Below are 23,011 nucleotides of genomic sequence, written 5' to 3'. Positions count from 1 at the left end.
ATATACTGATAATCATGTACATGTACGACAATTTCTGGAACATCTGTAAACAGATGGTCGCTCTAAAAAGGAAATACATTGGATGTGTTTTACTTGGACATCGCCAAAATTATCTTTAAATTGTCCGTCATTATAATAACTTCCCAGCTGGTTATTTTCCTATTCCAGGACAGATGCAGATCATACATCAAAGGATCTGAAGCATTTCCAGAAAAAACTCCCAACAATCTGGAAGGTATATTCCTCCGATTTCCATAGACAAAACTCAACTTACAGGTATTCCTCTGATTTACATAGACAAAACTTAACACCAGATTTATAGTATTTTCCTGTTTTATTCAAATGCATATCAAATAATTAACTTTTAAAAGATTTTACACCTGCTAACTAGATGAAGATAATGATATTTAAATAGAATCTATGACTGTAAAGTCCGTTTTAAATGTGTGAAAATGAATGAAATGATATATCTATAATGTATAACACGTTGTGTCCATAACTGTGATGATCAAGTTTGTTACAAGTAATATAACAAGTACAGTATATAATTAACCACCAATCAAAAATATCCTTATCTCAGCTAGGAAACAGACTGAAAAGAAAGGATGTGTTTGATTGGCTGATTTCTTATTCAACTTTAAATGGAATTTATGGTATTTGTTATACAATAATGTATTGTTAAGATAACACAAACCTAGCTTAAATTCTTAAGTATGAGATTTTAGACTTATTCAGATAATGAAACAATACCCATAATTTATAAAACAAATATATATATATATAAACTTCATAATAGCAAATACCCCATTACGTATTGGAAGTCAAAACATAATATATTGTCTCTACGGACCAATTAAAGAATTCAAATTATTTATTCCACTATTTCAATAGATTGGAATTAAATTAGATTGATAAATATTATCAGCATAATCTCATATATATTTATTACTTTATAGTAGCTATAAACCAGCGGATGTAATCGTAATATAAAGCTAGAACATGTAATCAAACCTGAACGATAACAAAGCCTTGACATTTGAACAGTCCAACAAAACATTAATATCGAAAAAAAAGTTTGATAAAATTCTGTTTTCTTTTTACAACAATATATTTCAATTAAAATTAGTTACATTTTTGTGATTAGATGATAAGCAATTATGGAATAGAATAAAACATTTTACTTTCTACTAAAATATATTAATCTTTATAGAAGCTCTGGTTAAATTTGAAAATTATTACAAGCATAAGATCATTTTATCCTCATTAAGTAAATCAAATCTGGCAGCAATGTAAGCATTTCGTCTAAGACTTCAGAATGAGAGAAGTCATGTGAAAGTATCGTCTGAAAGACCAGGAAGACAGCTGACTTGAATGTGTGTAATCAATGAGAAGCCATTCTATTATGTTCCAAATTGGCTTATAATGTGCATGGTTAACTTTGTGATGTATGAAATTGACGTGAAGGTCTATATTCTGTTAATTTGTTTAGAAATAGTAGGCTAGTGTTGATCATGGCAGTAGAAAGTTGGTTCTGACGGAGACAAGCGGTACTAAGATACATGTAACTACATGGTAATTTATATGACGGAGACAAGCGGTACCAAGATACATGTAACTACATGGTAATTTATATGACGGAGACAAGCGGTACTACATACATGTAACTACATGGTAATTTATATATAACTAGACTGGATTTATTATGTTCATAATCACCACATAGTTATTTATTATAAATTATTACAAAAATAATTTGCTCATTTTATACTACAGTTGATTCTTTTATTGTATTGGACCTACATACATGTGTGAATGTACATGTTGGAACATTTATAAATTAACTTGAATGTCTGGTTGAAAGTGGAACATTGAACTATCTAACTAAAACATGCAACAGATGAGAGGCCTAGGAAACAGATTGGTCCCAACTCACCTACAACCTAAATCTACACATAGCACTTATTGACACAGTGAGACTCTTGGAGTCCGGAAATCGTGATTACTAAACACACTATGACAGAGATCAATGTAAAACATGATAATCCGTACGGTGAATCCCAGGAGATGGTGAATCCCAGGGTAGACAATCTCCCAGGTAAACTTTTGACATGTAAGGTAAACTCCCAGATATCTATTTTGTTTGTCTTTGCATCCTTTGTTCGTCTCTGTTTCTTGACGTTGTCACATCCAAAGTTTGCAGGAAAATTCTTATATTCATGTTCAGATTCATGATTGAACTCACACATCCACATGCTATAACAATCTATACTTGAATTGAAGACATGATTTAGATCTACTGGATTAAACTGCCATTTATGGTTTATCAAATATGATTATCCTTTGTAATCATACAATTCATTGAAGTCTTTGTCACTTTTGGCAGTGTTAGAAATATTTTTGATATTAAAACACAACAAATCACATATAGCTTGATTTTAAAGCATAACACGGAATTCTGTCAAGATTGGATGCGTTTGTCCTGTTCAACTCCATGTCCAGTTGATTTGCTGCCACACCAGGATACCAAGGATCGTCACTCCAATTGGAACTTGATCTGATTCAGGAGACATTCTCCTGATCAGACATTAAAATACTCCCCTGAAATGATATCTCGGGACACTGTTACTCATTGGTCAAGAAGCTGGCAAGGAGAACCAATCACAGAATATTGTCTGTACCACATGACCTCCAGTCCAGTGAATATCCAGAGCACTTACAAAGGTAAGATCACCATCTCTTTATCACAGTTAAGTAGCCATTTCCTATGTCAAGGTCAGAAAAAGATACTTCCTGGAGGAGACCTTGAGGATGTTGACCTCCGACCTCTATGCTGACCTTTGACATTTCCCAGTTCACACAAGCTGCGTTGAAGCTGGTAGGTTTGCACATAGCCCTCTGATATTAGTTAGTGTCACGCATGACCTGGAAACAAATAATTAGATATATCAAATTAGCTTCAAAAGATAGGTCTGTTCCAAATTCATACATGACACTGGTTTATATATAATGCTGATATGATCTACATTCAAAATATTCTGTTTCACTTTACAATATTAAGTCTTATTGAAAGATCTTTGTGGTTCTAATGTCAGTATATTTTACAAATTGTTTCTTCTTTTAATCAATTATAGTCTGGATTACTATATTTTTCCGACATTGATAGTAGTTTTTTTCCAATTTCATAAAGGAAGCGTTCTACAGATTGAAAGGGAAAAATCATAATTTTTTTTCCACTTATGAAAGCAAGCTTGTCCAGTGATCTGCTGTATAACTAAACACTTCAGTTCATCAACATGACCGTTAAAGACTTACTTGATGACTCTGACACACTAGGTGAGCGGGGACTTCCTATACTACTGGCCGCGGAATGAGAACTGGAGCGTGGACTGCCAATACCATGGTGACGTATTAATGAGGGAGGCCTGTGATTGGTTAAATACATGGAATCCATATCTGAGTCAGCATCCGAGTCGTCTCTGTAAACAGATAATTTTTTTATCAAAAACGGTTGGATATCTAACCACATCTCCTTGACAAAAAGAGACGCTATCCTCATATTGCTCAGTATTTTAGTTATGATCAAACTGCAATGTAGGTATCTTTTTGAATATCTATGACTGAAATTTCCTTCAAATTACATCCATTCAATTTTTTTAAAGACTTCTATAATAAACATCTCAACAAACTTTGAGTCCTGGAATTGGACAGATATTTCAGTGCATTCTTCCGTAGCAAAGAAACCCTTGCAAGGTCAAAGTTCAGTTCAAACACATGGGTTCCTCTACAACAGGGAATAGTACAGATCAAATTGGACCATTCATGTTTTGAGTGTGCCTTATGGCCCCTGGGAGACTTCATCTATAGATTGTTGATCATGGCAATTAACTGGGTTAGTAGTCTCCCGTCGGCCTTTGAAAATATCCCCCTAACTTAAGTCTCCCGTCGGCCTGTGAAAATATCCCCCTAACTTAATTACTTACTCCTCATCAGAGCCCAGTAAACTATCTCCACTATCCAGGTCCTCCTCTAGTGCAGCTTGTAGGTCAGATATCCTCTTGAAAGCTAATTTTAAGTCCGACTGATTTTGTTCATAATCAGATTCTAACTCTGACACCTTATTCTCCAGTTCTTTGCTCTTTTGTGTACTTTCCATTTCACGTTTCTGTGCGTCAGAGAATTCCTCTCGCTGATCTCGAAGCTGACGTTGAGTTCTTTTTAGTGTTTCGTCTAATTGTTGTTTGGTGACGGTTGTGGTTCGTTTGTCTTCATTTGCCTTTTCCAAAGATTCTTTTGTACGGTTTAGCTGTACCTGAAGGTCAAGGTCATGTTATCTAATGAAACATTAAATACATATTACATCAAGTTTCAAACTTGGAAGATTTCAAGACAAAAGACCAGATAGAAATTTCCTTTCCTTAGAAATACCGACAACAACTGTTGCAATACATTATGTTTACACTTTAAAGAAATATCTTTGAAGTTGAAGGACTATTTTTTGGATCAGTAAATTAATTTTGTTAAATATTTGTTTTGAAATCCCACAGCTTTGTATGCTTATTCTCAAGTAATTTATTTGCTGTTGAAATGACGATACTTACCTCCACTCTGTGTTTAGTGGTCTGCTCAAGGTCAAGTCGATTTTCAAGGTCACGAATCTTGCTCTCCAGACGTTGTACTGTGTTTTTATCCACACTAGTCTCCTCTAGACCTTGGACTTTCATCTGAAGTTCTGATACCTAAGGATTGTATAAAATAGCTATAATATGTAATAATCAACAAAATCTCTAAGTAACATTGTGTCACATGACACAAGAATCTTATCAAGTGACATCAAATACCAGTCACGTAAGCAAAATACTGATTATTTTGCTTTTCCTGTTTTGCAAGATTAAATTTATCAAGAGATGACATTTTACATCAACATGGTCTCAGGCTGATCAAAGGGAAAAAACTCAGACTTACCTCCTGGCGTAATTTATCTTTTTCTGTGGTCAGTTCATCTATCTGTTGGATTTGGTCTGATAATGTAACTTGGTCCACAGATTGCTGAAAACATAACGATATATATAAATCTACAACACACAACTACAGACACATAAATATGAACCAAATGTGACCGAAATGATGATAAGATATCAACAGAACATCTTATTATGAAAGTCCTATCATAACTCTAAGGTAGAATATGAACTCAGTCACCTTACCTGGTGAACAACAGCCTTGTATTTTTTCATGATCTCAGTCATGTCTTCCTCGTTCTCCTCCAGTTGACTCTGTAAGTCTGACTTTTCGCGCATTAGCACCATCGCTTTGTTGTCTCCCTACAAACAAAGGTAATTACTATAAAAAAGTATACCAATCTGGTAATCAAAGGCCCTTTGATAATATTTAGAGTAATCTGACATTGTAGATATTTGATGTTTAAAAATTTGTTCTAATTTTTGATTTATTGGAAAATATCGCTCTTGCTCAACCTTAAAATTGACATTGAGGTGATTGCTCAATAAAATGTTGCTAATGCAATTTTCTTTTTATTCATAGAAGTAGCGAATAAAAAGTTTTCTAAATCATCATTGTGCTAAATATTTATCATTTGAATGCGTTTGAAAAGAACCAACAACACCAGGTAAATACGCACCTCCGTTTTTGATTTAAAAAGGTCGTCTAGCTGTTGTTGGAGATCCTGTATCTCTAGTTCCATGGTCTTCTTGGCTTTAATGGCTGTTGCGGCAGAAAACTCTGAATCTTCAAGCTGTGAATAATACATATATTCTGTTTATCTATTCGAGGAAAATATTGAATTAGAAATTTCGAATAGATTCTTTCTAGGCATAATAATATCATCAGCAAAAGTGAATTTAATTCACAAGAAAGTTAAGACTAAATGTAAACACCTATGTTTATAGTTGTTGCCATAGATACCGTAGCTCCAGTACTAACCCTATTCCTGAGTTGTTTGATGATGGCCTTTGTGCCTTCGGAGCCTCTCATCTTCTGGAGGACGGTCTCAGCGTCACGCAGCAAGGCCTTAGTTTTCCTCAGCTCTAGTCTCAACCGTTTCTCTCCATCTACAAGCCAAGACAGACAAAATAAATTTTCTTAAGAAAACAATGAAGATAGGGTTGGATTAATGTCATGTAACTTCTGACCTTTTGACCACACAATCTATGTTTGCCGAAGTGTTCTTTACATTTGACCTTTAATCCTATATGAACTCTGACCTTTGTCCCGATGAGACTTCTCTGCGTTGATCTCCTGTAGCTGTCTCTCAATGTCCCGTTTTTCTGCCTGCAGTCGTTTCTTGTCTTCATATTCTTCCTCCATCTGGTTCTCCATGTGTTTTAACTGTGGTGGTAAAGTAAAACTGGTAAAACATTTGATACAAACATATACTGTAGTTCTAACTGATTGATCCATAAGTTGAATTGACTGATCCGTGAGTTGATCAATCAAGGCCAATGCTGATCATTAAAACAAACATGGCAACCTTTAATTAAGCACACACTCTGTTTGCCTACTTGCTTTTTAGATAAAAGTTAAATGAAAGTAAAGTTGACAAGATTCCGCATCATGACATCAACTTATGTGACATTTTAGAATGTAATGTACAACACTAAATAAAGTGTGACATTTTAGAATGTAATGTACAACACTAAATAAAGTGTGACATTTTAGAATGTAATGTACAACAATAAATAAACTGTGACATTTTAGAATGTAATGTACAACAATAAATAAACTGTGACATTTTAGAATGTAATGTACAACACTAAATAAACTGTGACATTTTAGAATGTAATGTACAACAATAAATACACTGTGACATTTTAGAATGTAATGTACAACAATAAATACACTGTGACATTTTAGAATGTAATGTACAACAATAAATAAACTGTGACATTTTAGAATGTAATGTACAACAATAAATAAACTGTGACATTTTAGAATGTAATGTACAACACTAAATAAACTGTGACATTTTAGAATGTAATGTACAACACTAAATAAACTGTGACATTTTAGAATGTAATGTACAACAATAAATACACTGTGACATTTTAGAATGTAATGTACAACAATAAATACACTGTGACATTTTAGAATGTAATGTACAACAATAAATAAACTGTGACATTTTAGAATGTAATGTACAACAATAAATAAACTGTGACATTTTAGAATGTAATGTACAACAATAAATAAACTGTGACATTTTAGAATGTAATGTACAACAATAAATAAACTGCGACATTTTAGAATGTAATGTACAACAATAAATAAACTGTGACATTTTAGAATGTAATGTACAACAATAAATAAACTGTGACATTTTAGAATGTAATGTACAACAATAAATAAACTGTGACATTTTAGAATGTAATGTACAACAATAAATAAACTGTGACATTTTAGAATGTAATGTACAACAATAAATAAACTGTGACATTTTAGAATGTAATGTACAACAATAAATAAACAGTCCTATACAATGTATGAACATTATCCTCCCCTGATTTTCACCATTCAGTTCAAATATCCATAAGAATGAAAAGACAAACTCAGTGTAATGACCACTTCATGTTCTCTTGTCTATTCTGTAAATATTAGAGTTATCTGCTCTTGTCAGCAGGTATCTGTTGTAGCATCATATAGTTTGTTGCAGGAGACAAGCTACAAGACACATGACATCCCAATCCATACTTAATCACAAGGGCAGATAACTCTGTAAGAAGTAAATATAGAATTCATCATCTCCTTTTTATTACCTTTTTCTGAGTGGCGTATCTGTTTTCTTGCATTTCTTCTTCCTTCTCTTCAAGTTCTTTTATGTGTGTCTGCCGTAATCGTTCCAGATTCATCTCAAGTCGTGTCTTTGTCTGTAATGGTAACAAAACCTCTGTGTTAAAGCTTTGCAAACCAATACTTATATGATTACTGATTTTCCATTTTTCAATCAAAATTTCCACAAGATATTAACATTTTATTCCTCAAATACTGAGGAATAAAAGTCATGTTTATGAAAACACAAAGCGACCATTATATTGAAACTTGAAATGTCTGTAAACTTCCATATATCAAAGAGGACAACCAGGATAAGTGAGGACGTGATGGGACAGACATTGGCAACACTTACTGCTAGCCCATTTCATAGTTAATGTACAATTCAAAATTGATATTTCTGTTACTATGGTTACCTGTTCCAGTTGCTGTATCTGTCCTGCCTGGTCGTCTAGCTCTTCCTCTTGGTCCTTTACCTTCATCTCCAGCTCATGTTTCACTTTCTTCAGGGTCATCACCTTTAACAGAACCAATATCATGACAATCACAAAGGCTATATGGCAATCAAGTTTCACATGACAAGCTTCACATTGACAAGTTTCACATGACAATCAAGTTTCACATAATAAGCTTCACATTTTAAGATTCACATATTGCATTTCACATTGAAAATTATGTTTCACATGACAATCAAGTTTCACATAACTAGTTTCACATGACAAGCTTCACATTTTAAGATTTACATATTGAGTTTCACATGATAATTAAGTTTCCCATGACAATTACCAATAAGTTTTACTTGACAAGATTCACATGACAATCAAGTTTCACATGAAAATCAAGTTTCACATATCAAGTTTCACACAACAAGTTTCACATGAAAATCAAGTTTCACATATCAAGTTTCACATTACCAATTAAGTTTCACATGACGAAGTTTCACATAACAAGCTTCACATGACAAGTTTCACATGACAAGTTTCATATGACAATCAAGTTTTACATAACAGGTTTGACATGTTGATATTCACATGTTGTGTTTCATATTCTAGATGATTTACCAATCAGTACTAACCTCTTTATCTGTGCCCTTTGTACTGGTAAGACTCATGTCCATCAATTCACGGTCCAAACGAGTTGCCTTTTGTGTCTGTGTATCAAGCTCGAGTTTGATTCTCTGTAAAACCAATCAATACAACATTGATGTTTTCTTCTAATTTTGATAATAAGATCTTTACAACTGATTTTTTCTAACTTTCAAGCTTACTTTAAGCTCTTAGCAGTCTGATATTGGTGTATTGTTTTTTATTGTCAGTAATCTATTAATATCAATGTCTGATCAAAGATTTTCAAAAACCAGTATTCTTATAAATTGATCAGTAAAAGAGATTTTTAATAATGTCTAATGAGAAGAGAAGCAATATTATTTGAAACATACCATGCAATGACCATGAAAAGGTCTGTTTAAGGTCAGTGAATTACACAAAACTCTTTTTCCAAATATTTAACCCTTTATTGTCTAAGGTTACACATTGACTGACCTCTATTTCCTGGTCCTTTGTGTACAGTTCTGTAGTTAGTTGGTCTTTCTCCCGCTGTAATTTCTCCCGACTTGTTCGTTCATCTTTTCCTTCGTCGCTGGCTTTGCTCAGTTCTGAGTCAAACCTGTGATACACACAATAAATAACAACTTTTCAGGTTGTACAAAAATATATAGTTATTTCATTACACTGTCAAACTTTTCTATTGCAACAAGAGAGGAGAAAATGTGAAACCCAGACCAGGATTTGAACCTGGGACCTCTGAACACAAGCCAAATGCTCTATCGCTGAGCTCCATGGCCACCAATGATTGACCCTGTCTATTCCTGCTACATTATAAATATCAACTAAGTGACATATACAAATGGTCCTTTAACATCATATGTACTTAAGCCTATCTGTATTTCTCGTAATCTTACCTGCGCTGTTTGCGCTCCAGTTCATTGTTCCTGGTGATCTGTTCTTCAAGGTGAAGTTTGATGTCTTGCATCTCCGTGGCCAGTCTTGAGGATTTTTTCTTGGCTGCTGTGAGCTGTCGCCTCAGATCTTCTCCATCTTCTAGAGCCTCGTGGATCTGTCAGGAGAGGAAACACAAATAATATTTGAGATGAATCAACGAGCTGTGGAATTAGGAGTAACGATGCATTTCTACAAACGTTTGAAGCCAGCAAGGAAAGGCAAATGATATGGTTCGATGTTGAGTGAACATGCATTAAAAGATGCACAAGAATCCATTAGTAGGACTGATCGTTACAAATGTGGGTAAAGATTATAGCTATATAAACATATCAAAACCAAACAACCATAAAGACAGTTCCCTCACATACCAAGGACTAATAAGTTGGTTTCACTTACTTTTCATTTTACCTGATCCGAACTAAACAGTTTAAGCATGTTATCATGTTAGAAACTATGGTCTAATTGAATATGGAGATCATGAAGGAAAATATAAGCCCATAAATAGGAAAAATAAAATTATCTCTATTTCAATGAATAAAAATACATTTCCAAGAGTGCTTTAAAAGCCTTACTTGTCTCTCAACTCCTAATTAATTTTTTTATTGAAAAATGTCTTTAAATGAAAACTGCATCTGTTTTTTGAAAAGTCAGCACTTCTGTACTCTTTCCTAATATAACTTACAACAAATGTCATAACCTGACATATATACACACACACATGTATGTGACATTCTAATGTTCACCCCAACCAACACAAAAAAATCAACGCATAACATTGCCCAACAGTTACATAGCCATAATATTTATCCCTTGTCCCGTGGGTGATTTTTATAGACATGTTTGTACCTATATCTTTACTTCTACACAGGTATAGTAAAGTACAGTAACTTGATTATCACCAGTTAGCAGATGTCCTTCTCAACATAGATAGTCCTGGTATGTACATCATGAAGGTATATATACTTTCAGGGCTTAAATGTAGAATTACAGACAAATCATCAAATTGGCAACTGCATTTGTTGCAAGGAAAGTGATAGAATGTACAACACATTAACCACTCAACCACCATTGCAGTAATCAGCACCCTGCATACCACTGAGGTTGTAAAACATACTAGTACTAAAGTGAACCCACTAGTCTACCAGTGTAATCTGTAAACAATAGAGTATTTCTATACAAGTGCAGCATCAATAAGCAGATGAAACTAGATAAAAGCTTTGGGCTTAGCGTGACTGTTTAATCTCACTATGAGCAAAGGTAGAGGGTAACTAATTTCCATGCTACATGGAGTTGAGAATTGTTAAATCTTGTTTAGTATTGATGTTTCTGATTCATCTGTACAGTTTGTTGATGTGTGCATCAGTGTAATTATACAAACTTTTGTTTACATGTTCGTCCTATGATCTTTAATGTACCCAAGACGTTGGTTCTAGTCAGATGAAAACATCTTAGTTTTAAAACATCTTAGTTTTACGATTTTTAATCAACCAAGACCAAAGCTGTATGGTTTTGCCATGACAACTTTTGTTTATATATTATCCTAGTGAACTTCAATTCATCCCAGTTGTACACAACCATAACCTTTTGAGCCTATGGGTATAATGATGGATTCCTTTCACCTCTTCTAACCTCTCCAGTCAGTGGGTACCTTTCAGTTTACCAAGCACTTTCATTGCTATAGGCTACACATAATACAATAATCATCCTACTAAACACCCATGTTTCCATATAAGCACCCCCTCAATGTATTTCTTTTTATTTATGGCTTGTATGTGATACTCCAACGTAATGCATTTTCATGTTAGTTCAAAGACTTATAAGGTATTTCAAGAAATATTACGTTTTAAACATATACTTTGACATATTGGATACAGCATTCTCCTAGACATATATCTACACTTCTGGAGAGGGTAAGACATCTTTTGTATCTTACAAACAATATCCTATTAGCTCTTGTAAGTTGTCCAAAACTCTTAAATAGATTAGTTTATAACATCTTTTTCACACTGGTAATAAGTGCAAGAGTTGCGCTGCTTTTATTTTGACAACTAAGATCGACATTTAAACTGTAACTTGTTTAAGCTTCATCGCATCAACTGGAGATGATTGTGTTTTTACACAAACAGGTAAGTATTCTAATTGTATATAAATTGGTCATAATTTGAAGCAAAACTGAACACAAAATTGTCCGTAATGGTCTCTAAGTGCCAAACAAATATTGCTGTAAATTTTTTTAAAACATCCGGCCGGCTGTAAAACAAGCTTCATTTATAAATTATGAACAACTACTCGGTAATTGACCACTTACTGAACTTTTCTCATGGTCACAAACTTGTTGGTTCACTTTGTACAGAATAGTGTACCACAAAACGAGGTTAAATGGGGAGTGAAAAGTTTAGGATCTGTACCTATAAAAGTGAGATGAAGTATTAAATCACACTTGACCGATGTTGGTCACATCAATTTGAGATGCTTGTTGAGTTGGAACACTTTAGTCTGTCTTAATGTCTTATGGAGACCATGGCTATAAACTTTGTCCTCAACTTTGGAAAAGTGACTTGATTTTCTGCAATCTTTAATTCTCCATCATAATCACTCCCCAATCTCTGCGTCCATCTGTTCATCTCCAAGCCCACCCATATCCTCGCCCCAACCCCAACCCCTGTGCCCATCCCAGCCTCTTCTATAAAGGTATCAAGTTTGGCAATCACAAATGTATATATTCCAAGAACATTTAAAGAAACAAATTAATCATCTTACAATAAAGTAACTTTAGCTCCTAATAAAAACAAAAACAAAAAAACCCCCATCTTTTTACTAGTTACTTTCCTTATGTTAACCTGAAGAGGTTTGAGACAATCTTCATGCATATGAGCACTCTAATTACAGCAAAAACGGTAGGTATACTTTATTGTGATACCAATCTGTAAAGATGTTTTCAATAATTTTCAATATCAGTTGAAGTGTTTTGTTTCTATGAGCATGAGTAAATCAATATACAACATCAACATGTAACTTCTCTTCACTATGGGAGCATTAAGACCTGCATGAACTCCTTGTGTATTGTTAACCTCTTCATTACCAGACGAGTTAGACATGTGTACAGTCTCCCTCAAGTGTTTATAGCCTGACTCAGGCTGGTTCTAATTAATGGGACACAGTTAAATAAATCTTAATTGTACAGAGTGTACATGTCAGATTAGAACATAATTTTCAGGTATGCCTCCGGTCTGTCGTGGAGGATACATTAGACATTGTGGTAAACAGAACTAAATCATCAGTAACTGTTCCGTTCAGGCTCTTCCACTTCCTGGCTCCCCCCTTCCCCCTTCTTCAACTTCCTGATTTTCACACACTTTCCTTTCCCATACATACATCCACATACCACCCCTATCCTTTGCCAAGATAATTTTTATTTCATCTGAATCAAAACATTATGATTCTCTAATTTTAAAGATAGTTTGATATGATTTAAATTTATATCATTCACCTTAAGGTTGCATTGCACATTGTCTTTGGGTGATTCAGGTAAACATCATTGAAAATTTCATACTAGTTTGACCTTCAACTTAAGGCCAATGTCAAAATGAGGAAATGATAGTACATGTGCACGACAACTTTGTAAAAATATGTTAATGCTGCAGTATCAAGGAAGCCATAATCACAGTCCCCCTTTTGGATCCCCCTCCCTCTGTCCCCAGGGGTCTGACCATTTATTACCACGACTAGCCCTCCTAAACTTGCATCACCATGCCAGCCCTCAATCAATGACCATAACCCCATGCCCATTTAAACTCTGCCTTTGAAGCGTTTTTATTTTCCCAAGCTGACAGCCTCCTGATTGAACTTTCACTTCTTCCCTATATATCTGAAACCTTACCGACTAGTGAGATATACCAATCGAGCTGTCCCATTAGCAAGCTAAATTCCCTTCAATTTCAGTGTGAGATTATCAGAGCTAGTTAAGGACATATTTATTTCTATAGTATATAGATTAGGGAGCTCCTTAATCACAGAGTGTATATAAGGCCTGTATGTGATAGCTATGTAACAGCTGTACCTATCTATATATATAATTACCATAGCCATGTATAGTTCAATTATACATGTGATAAATATTACAGAGCTTAATAGGATATCAACAACATTCCCAACCTTTTACTACAGTGATTATCTCAATGGCCTGTAAAAGTAATTGATAAAACTTCTGATTACTTACAGAGTGAAAAATCTTATAATTAGAACTGAGTTAATTATTACAAATACCTAGTTAATTGTTATTGGAAAAATTTGAACCCCAATATTGCCTCCCCCGAAAAAACTTTTCTTTGAAATTCCTTACTGATATTTTTTAACTAAAAATGTTAATCAATATCTCAAACATCAGCTTTATAAATATATAGAATTTTGAGCAAAATGAAAAACTGAAAAATTGCTTTTTTACTGCACACAAGAATCATTTTGGTTTGTGCATTATGTTTGAATTAAAGTTATGTCATTTTGAAGAATATTGTCAGGTTTTGTTGCTAAAGGAAAGCCAGAGTTCCAGAGACAAACCACCAACCTACGGAGAATTAAAATACCTGGGAACTATTATATAGTCTGTGGGCTTTGAATTCTAGACTCACATATAGAGGACTATAAGTGCTAAATATATCAGAAACCTCAACCAGGCCCTTGTCTCTAAGGCGGTCTCACTATAAGGCCCAAATAAGGTATTCTTAATTAACATTTAAATACTTGTTCTCTTATTCATATGGCCATAATTAAACTGAAATAACTAACGATAAATCAAATTGTAGAACTGCAAGGATGACATTTGAATATTCCAATTTTCGTAAAAACTCCTGTAGACAAGGCATCGTAAGTGCTATCAGGTTCTATAGGTAAGGGACAGATGGGTTGTGTATTTACTGAATTGGTTTTGTATAAATACCTATATCAATATATAGGTATTCCACACCTTATATAAATAAGTCAGCACTTACAGCTCGGCTGGGTATGTCCTTTTGGGGCTCACGTAATCTTGTCTTTCAATGTAACAATGGACATGTAAATATTCAGGTCTTATATAGGCAGCTAGGCCAATCTCTAGTGAAAATATACATCCTAAAAGTCAGGTATTAAATTAACAATTCCTTGTAAAGTAAAATAGTGATAGAAAATGTATAACCATGGGTATTATTTTAGAGGTCTAGCTTTCCCAATGAAAAGTATCTGTATCAAAATTATAGAATACAAATTAAATAACACCAGCAGACATTTTTAATATAAGTATCGCCCAAAAGCTAAAAGGAATAATGCTTCTGGGCTAAATCATTGATGAATCAGTGAATGAATAATACCCAATAAAATTGGAAGAAAAATGAAGATTTAAACAAGCAACATCAAGGTACCTGTTTTTGAACAGAATGAAAATGTTGTCTGAAATAAAAATCTTATGTTAAAAGATGTTAACTTAGGTACCTGTTTAGTTTATACAAGAATGAAATATTTATCTTATCTTAGTTAGATGTTACATTTCATGTGTAAAAAAATATTGAAGGAAGACATCAATTAAGAAGTCAATTTGAACAGGAAATAGGAAAAAAAATACCAAGACATATATAAGTTAGCAGTGTTACAGTGGGGTCTCACATAATTAAATTTCCCTCTATAATGATGTCAAATGTTGAAACAAATCCCAGACAACCAGATGACAGAGAATGTCTTTGGTAATAATGACATCGACCCATTGGTACTTAAAATACCTGTTTCTCATGCTTAACTTCGTCCTTCATCTTTGACAGTTATAATCCTTTACTGTTCACACAAGTTGCTTTCCTTTTCAATAAGTACATCCAACCAGACCTAGCGCTCTATCACTAGTGGCATAAAGTCAGGTACAACACTGGGGCCCACATAGGGGAAAATCCATGTAGCAGTCAGGGGGTTTATATTCTTATTACATTTCATAATATTAATTCACTGACAAAGGTTACGCTATAATCTCATTATATTTCAATAGATTTTAAAAAAAGTTTTTAACTATTTCTTTTGTTTGTGAAAATTTTCTGTATAACAAATGCAGCCAAATACAACCAATTTTTAATTATTAATTCATTAATTAATTTTGATGGAATTACCCCTAGCTGGCCCCAGCACATTCTGTCAGTGGTGACATAAGAAGACAGCCTGAAGGAGACTGCACATCTTTTGATTACTTAATTCTTCACTCTCTCTCCTGAGACACCTAGTACTTATGTACGTAACTGTCAGTAAACATCCCCAGGACACACCTGTCCACATCTCATTAGGTCAGGTACACCTGTGCAATTAGTGCACCTGAGGTCAGATGGACACGCCAAGCAAGCTTATATTCTGGGCAAAAGATCTTATCAACTCTGGTTTTTTTACCTGTGTAATATTTTAAGCATATTATCAAATACCAGATCTGAAAGCATCAAGCTAAGCTTGTTGAAGATTTTGGCAATGGTTCATTCTCAACATTATAGATAGATATAAAGCATTTTAGAATCATCATAACATGTATCCTTATCAGTATGTAGCGATATATCATTTTTGGTAACTTTTGTTTTACTATAAAATTCTCACTGCAGGTGTTTCTAATCAGACCACACTCACTACAGTAGATGATGATGATAGGGAGGGGGCGGACATAATTACTTCCTCTCCTGAATAGCTGATTGATTTATAGAACGAACTCATCTCTGATACATCAGTTTCACAAATCAGAGAGACACATCACTATACCCCTAGTTACTGATTTGATCAGCAAGTGACTTGTAGACATTAATATTTCACTGAATAACACTTTAGGGTGAACAGACATTGAATGAACTGGTATATCTGAGGAAGCATCCATATCTAGGCAAACACTATTGACTGAACAAACATGCTTGAGTGAACTGACACAGTTTACTGAACAAGCTAGCCTGACACACTTGTTCATAATGAACCAACACGCAACCTGGGTCGCGATGAACCGACCTGGGTGAACCAGCTAACTAAGTGAATTATCATACATATAAGTGAACCAACACACTAACTAGAGTGAACAGTTACACTTGAGTAAACAGATACACATGACTGAACCCCACCGGTGACGATAGATTGATAACAAAATGAATTTAGATGACTTGTGACCTTTAAGTTTATAAAGTAGTTCCTGTTTCTATACATAAATACAGTGTGTGGTCAGCTCTAGGGAATACACAGAACTCCTATTGTAGAGATGATACTGATACAGTGACATTCATTAGAACAATCAGCATTAATTATCTAATCAGCGGGAGTCGTTAGGTACAGCTTTCTCTATATCTGATTAAAGTCAGCAATGGAACCCAATGCCCACACAAACACAGGTAAAAAAATAAACTTTGGTTTAGAGTTCATTTCATGTACTGCTGATTAAAATGTTAAGGTTGACCAGTACAAACCGTTTACTTTTGAATATTTTTTAAACAGAGTGACCTTAGCTACTCGACATAAGACTCTGTAAAGCATCTATATACAGATAAACTCTAGTGCATACTTAGCAGAAGTTAAGTGTGTTAAATTGAATCATTCACTAGGGCATATTACTAAACTGATCACAGCAATACATAAGGCTATATTAAGCAAATGTGTCTATCTATAGCAGTTTCATTTAATGTCTATTTTTTTTATCAATTTTTATCATTTATTGTCCAAAATAGCCAGACTGTGTTGGCCAAATGGATAAGGTATCTGAAAGTTTACCATGAGCCCTCCACCTCTGGGTCATGATTTCAAAACCTACTAACAACGAACAAGTACATACCGAAGTTGGAGGTTGGTGGCAGATGAAAACTGGAGTTCCCAGAATAAAGCCAAAGATCTTTGGTCAATTACTGATAACTGGCCCATGTGGGTCTCAGACTTGGAACCCAGAGGTAGGGAGGCTAATAGTAGGCTGTCAGACAGATACCCTAACTGTTGCACCATCAAATCCCTTTTTGTATATTTTGATTTAGGATAAAAGACAGACACCCTAACTGTTACGCCATCACATTTCTCTTTGTATATTATCATTTCGGATGTCATACAGACACCCTAACCATTACGCCATCACATCTCTCTTTGTATATCACCCTAACTGTTACGCCATCACATCTCTCTTTGTATATTATCAATAAGGATGTCAGACAAACACTCTAACCATTATGTTATGACATCACATCTTTCTTTGTATATTATCATTTAGGATGTCAGACAGACACTCTAACCATTATGTTATGACATCACATATTTCTTTGTATATTATCATTTAGGATGTCAGACAGACACTCTAACCATTACGTCATCAAATCCTTTTTTGTATATTTTCATTCAACTGCTGCTATCTGACACTATGCTGTGTTGCACAACATACCAGTGAGTGAAATCAGACTTTTACAGCTTTAAATTCATGTTTTCTTACTGTAAGTGTGGGAAATGATATAACTAGAAATTCAGATGGTAAAAGAATGTTGAAACAAAGAGCTAATATATATTTTATGTACAGAGTTGAAAACCTCAATGATGTAATACGTCACTTTGAATGAGAAAACAGACATCCCTCGCTCAAAGTCACTTCCTCCAGTTAATTACCTACATGTCAAAAATTTGAAAAAACAAAAAATGTGAGATATCAGCATCCTATCCACATTAATCAGTAAATGATTGAATTTCATTTTCAGTTCAACAAGAAAAAGATGAAATTATGAAAAATATAAACTTTATGCCTACAGTTTTGAAAGTATACAGCACATCAACACAAAAGACCCAAATAGCCTGTTTATCCCCTACTACTTGTAATGGATTAAGCAATCATCCCCTGCTAGCCAACAGAGTGATATATTAGTTCAGCCCATACAGCATGCAGCACACAGATCGTAAACATAGTGACACCTCTACAGAGACATCTAAACATAAAACTGTTGAAGGACAACAAACAACCTTTTACAAGTACCAGACCCACATATATAATACAACACAAACCACAGGACAAACCAAACTTGTCGACTGATGACAACTTTCACCCCTGAATATACATTTGAGCTGTTCTAACACTAAGGCTGGAACAGTTCATTATATGATTATAGGTGTGGACAAACCATATGATTTACAGAACATAAGCAGTCTACAGTTCCATGCATTGTGTGCCACCACTAAACCCTATATGTAGCCTGCGAGTGATGCCACCTCGATGCCAGGCATGGTCACTGATATATTTGACCTTTGTGTATTTGCATGATTTGGCAGCGACACCTTGTGACCATGTGGAGAACTACTGTTTTACAGATTAAAACTCACCTGAACTGACTACAACAGGTATAAAGGATGGGTAAAATATCAGGACTGTAACTCGATGATAATCAGGAGTCAATTCTAAGTAAATGTTAAACTCTCCCATGACTTTAGTCATGATATATCTTTGTGAGGAATGCGTTTATGTAACCTTGAAACTTAATGTTGGTTTGAAAAAAAGTTTTCTCCAAAAATGGTGTGAAAGTCCTATATTATAAACAGCCTTTGTCATTTAAAGATGTGTTAGCATTAGAAGACGGGAAAAGCTGGAATACTGAAGATAAATCAGCAACCTACAATCAATATCTGGCAAGTGCCCTACTAGGATTCAAACTTCAAACCCAGAGGTGGAGGGCTACTGGTAAGTTGTTGGGAATATCTTAACCACCTGGCCACAGCAGCTCTTTGACCTCTGACCTTCTAAGTTAAGGAGGTATATTACCTTCCTTAGTTAAGGAGGTATGTTACCTTTGACCTTTTGGGTTAAGGAGGTATGTTACAGTTTACCTTTTGGCAGTTAAGGAGGTATGCTACCAATTTAATACTACAGTATTAGTTTCATGCTTTTAACTGATGCTGACGAGGAAGGTAATCTGTTTCATTAGCTTTAATGATTTTGAATACACACTAATCTGTTTCATTAGCTTTAACATATGATTACCATGACAACACACTAATCTGTTTCATTAGCTTTAACATATGATTACCATGACAACACACTAATCTGTTTCATTAGCTTTAACATATGATTTCCATGACATTGCTTTATTTGTAGCGTTTACTAGACTTCTACAACTTCACAAAATACCTCAAGCACACATAGGAATGACCTTGACCTTAGTTCCTTCCTCTGAGTGACCTGGACTCACATGCTTCAGCCCCTTTACAGTTTGTATTCCTAAGTACAACTCACCCTCTTTTCCAGGGCCTTCCTTGCGTTGTGTTCCAACTCCATCTCATCTTCGTGTTCTTTACTCATACGTTTTTTGGTAAAGTTGAGTTCGCGGACGATTCTCTCGTATCTCTCTTTGTAGATTGATCCATCACCTTAACAGAAATTAGGGATACACTTAATGGAGAGTAAACTTAACATTATTTTTAACTTCAAATAAGCCTTTATAAGCATTATCTATGAGTAGATATTGTATATGTAGGCCCTAAACAGACATCCAGTCCTTTGCAAGAACCAAACCCTACAGTTCTGCTAGTACTAACGCTATGTTAGACAACAGTTTGTTAAGGTCAAAGATACCAATCCCCTCTTCAGCCCCCCTCAGGAACAGACTACATCACAGACGCCCTTCCCCTGTCACTCATCCAGGAACTGTGCCTGTAACTATTACCATACTTCCTGGAACTTCTAACTGCTCCCTTTCCAGAACTTACCCAGGGATATTCACCATCCCCATTAAGAGGACAGATGACCAACCAACCCTGCCCCTGCCACATCCCCAGCCTCAAATACTAACCTTATCTCCAATACAAGCTAAGCCTGACACCTATCCTTAACACTTCTATCCAAGCCCCAGATACTCATCATCCTTGTCCCCATCTACAGACTAAGCCTGACACCCCCTACCCCTGACACCATTACCCCCACCCCTACCCATTCCCAGCCCCAGATACTCCCCATCCTCATTCCCGTCCATAGACTGGGCCTGCCATCCCTACCCCTGACACCTCTACCCGCCCCACCTCTAACATCCCTCCCCAGTCCCAGATATTCACCATCCTTGCCTATTCAGAGACTGGGTCAGACATCCCTACCCTACCCCCATCCCCGACATCCTTACCCCACCCCAGCCCAAGATACTCACCATCCTTGCCCCATTCAGAGACTGGGTCTGACATCCCTACCCTACCCCCATCCCCGACACCCTTACCCCTCCCCAGCCCACCCCAGAGATACTCACCATCCTTGCCCCATTCAGAGACTGGGTCTGACATCCCTACCCTACCCCCATCCCCGACACCCTTACCCCTCCCCAGCCCCTGCTACTCACCATCCTGATCCCTGTCCAAAGACTGGACCTGCCACCCCTACCCCACTGCTGACACCCCTACCCCACCCTGACACCCCTACCCCCACCCCTGACACCCCATACCCCACTCTGACACCCCTACCCCCACCCCTGACACCCCTACCCCGCCCTGACACCCCTACCCCCACCCCTGACACCCCTACCCCTACAATGCTCCCCAGCCCCTGATACTCACCATCCTCGTCCCCATCCATTTCCCCGTCCAGTGACTGAGCCTGCCACAGATGGACCTGGGTGAGTTCCATCTCAATCTTTTCTCCATGCCGTTTAAGCACTGTATACTTGGACTATAAGTAGAAATATTGCAGTGACTCACTGGTCTTCTATTTTAAAGCAGATCTCCAGCTATTGTTTATATTCAACATCATCACAGGAAGGCTAAGCTAAGATGATTAATCTTTGTATATTTATACAGGTAAATACTTACACATGTTATTTTTACCTAAAAGACTTTGAGTTTATATATGCCTATATATATGTAGATATTTACAACTTATGACATACCTGTACAAATGTAACACACCTGTACACATTTGACATATTGTACAAATCTAACACAACAGTACACATGTAACACACTTGTACATAATTGTCACACCTGTGCAAACCTAACATACATTTACACATTTGACATACTTGTACAAATCTATTGGGGAATACTGTACCTGAACAAATGTAACACAACTGTACACATTAAGACCACAAAAGTACTACTCAACCCATCTTATATATAGACCACTAGGGAAATGAAAATATTGCCCTACTGCAGCCTAGTGGTCCTTACACACAGGTAAAATTTCATTGAAATTGGCCAATTGTGATGCCACTGGAAAATGGTCTTACTAAACAGATGGTCTTTATACAGAGGTTGATTTTAACACAAGTTTTGTTATACCTGTTTACACACAATAATATCATACTAATACAACTTACCTGCAGATCTTTGAGGTCTTTCTCCAGCCTCATCCTCTCGGATGTTTCCGCTTCCAACATTTCCGAGGACTGTGTAGACGCGGAGTGTTCCTCAGCTAAGTCTGCTGTGGCCTCCGCCAGCTACAGAAAGACAGAAATAGGGGATGGTCACCAGGGGCTGGGGAAACTTGGTACTAATGTGGGAGAGCCTTTCTACTAGGAGGATAAAGACTTGGGAAACAGTTGATGGTCATTCATGGTTGAGAAAAGTTTGACACAAAATTAGGATTTTGTAGAAGTTTTTCTGTCAGGAGGATATCCAATAAGGATTAACAAATTGACTGGACAAATCAAAATTGAAGAAAAATTTGCTGATAGAATAATAATGTATCTGGGTTAAATTGATACATAGGGGCAAGACATACAACATAAACAACAATGAAGTCCCTGTGAATGTATGAAGAAATGAAGGATACATTAACCTCTATAGTGTTTGTACCTGCAGCATCTGGCCGACATCAGAGGTAAACAATTAATACATCTGGTGTGTGATCGGGGGAATTGCTGTTTAGTGCACATGGCAGTACATATACACTATACATGGAATTTCACTATCAAGTCAGGATACACAAGTTCCTCTAAACATTTTATACAAAGCTGTGAAACTTTAACTTATGCATGCATGGCAGGAAACAGATTTGCTTTTGATAGTTTCTGTTTCTCAAATGAATCATTAAACTAGAGAGAGCTATGTTATGTTACAACAGGAATGTCATTACGGCAAAATTTATCATTAGGCTCTTTAAGATAGTCATAAAGATGTTTACTTTGGGTTGAGTGTTTTTTTCTTTTCTTAACATGTCATTTGCAGATACATAGTTTTTTTTTAGGATGGAAATGACAGCAAAAATCTTGAGTTCCTGAAAAAATACACCAACCTATAATCAAGTTAAGAATGGTAGAAAT

The 23,011-nt window shown here is 35.6% G+C and overlaps 1 protein-coding gene across 6 annotated transcripts in view; it reads right to left on the bottom strand.

Moving 5' to 3' along the window:
• Positions 1–315: 315 nt before the first annotated feature.
• LOC138331939 (unconventional myosin-XVIIIa-like) overlaps positions 316–23,011 on the bottom strand; it is a 98,581-nt gene continuing 75,885 nt past the window's right edge. For all 6 annotated transcript variants that reach the window (XM_069279811.1, XM_069279812.1, XM_069279813.1 and 3 more), the window contains 17 exons: positions 22,067–22,186; positions 21,309–21,420; positions 20,005–20,138; positions 9,743–9,897; positions 9,324–9,447; positions 8,858–8,959; positions 8,199–8,300; positions 7,770–7,880; positions 6,222–6,345; positions 5,941–6,068; positions 5,639–5,752; positions 5,205–5,321; positions 4,963–5,046; positions 4,599–4,736; positions 3,981–4,309; positions 3,313–3,476; positions 316–2,922 (listed from right to left, as the gene is read on the bottom strand). In XM_069279811.1, coding sequence (XP_069135912.1) covers positions 2,912–2,922; positions 3,313–3,476; positions 3,981–4,309; positions 4,599–4,736; positions 4,963–5,046; positions 5,205–5,321; positions 5,639–5,752; positions 5,941–6,068; positions 6,222–6,345; positions 7,770–7,880; positions 8,199–8,300; positions 8,858–8,959; positions 9,324–9,447; positions 9,743–9,897; positions 20,005–20,138; positions 21,309–21,420; positions 22,067–22,186 — 2,169 coding nt within the window. In that variant the 3' untranslated portion in view covers positions 316–2,911. The remainder of the gene's footprint in view (positions 2,923–3,312; positions 3,477–3,980; positions 4,310–4,598; positions 4,737–4,962; positions 5,047–5,204; positions 5,322–5,638; positions 5,753–5,940; positions 6,069–6,221; positions 6,346–7,769; positions 7,881–8,198; positions 8,301–8,857; positions 8,960–9,323; positions 9,448–9,742; positions 9,898–20,004; positions 20,139–21,308; positions 21,421–22,066; positions 22,187–23,011) is intronic.

The sequence above is a fragment of the Argopecten irradians genome, chromosome 9, assembly GCF_041381155.1.
Source record: "Argopecten irradians isolate NY chromosome 9, Ai_NY, whole genome shotgun sequence".
NCBI classification, from domain to species: Eukaryota; Metazoa; Mollusca; class Bivalvia; order Pectinida; family Pectinidae; genus Argopecten; species Argopecten irradians.
The sequence above is the reverse complement of the archived record's forward strand: the minus strand, read 5'-3'. Positions and strand labels throughout refer to the sequence as shown.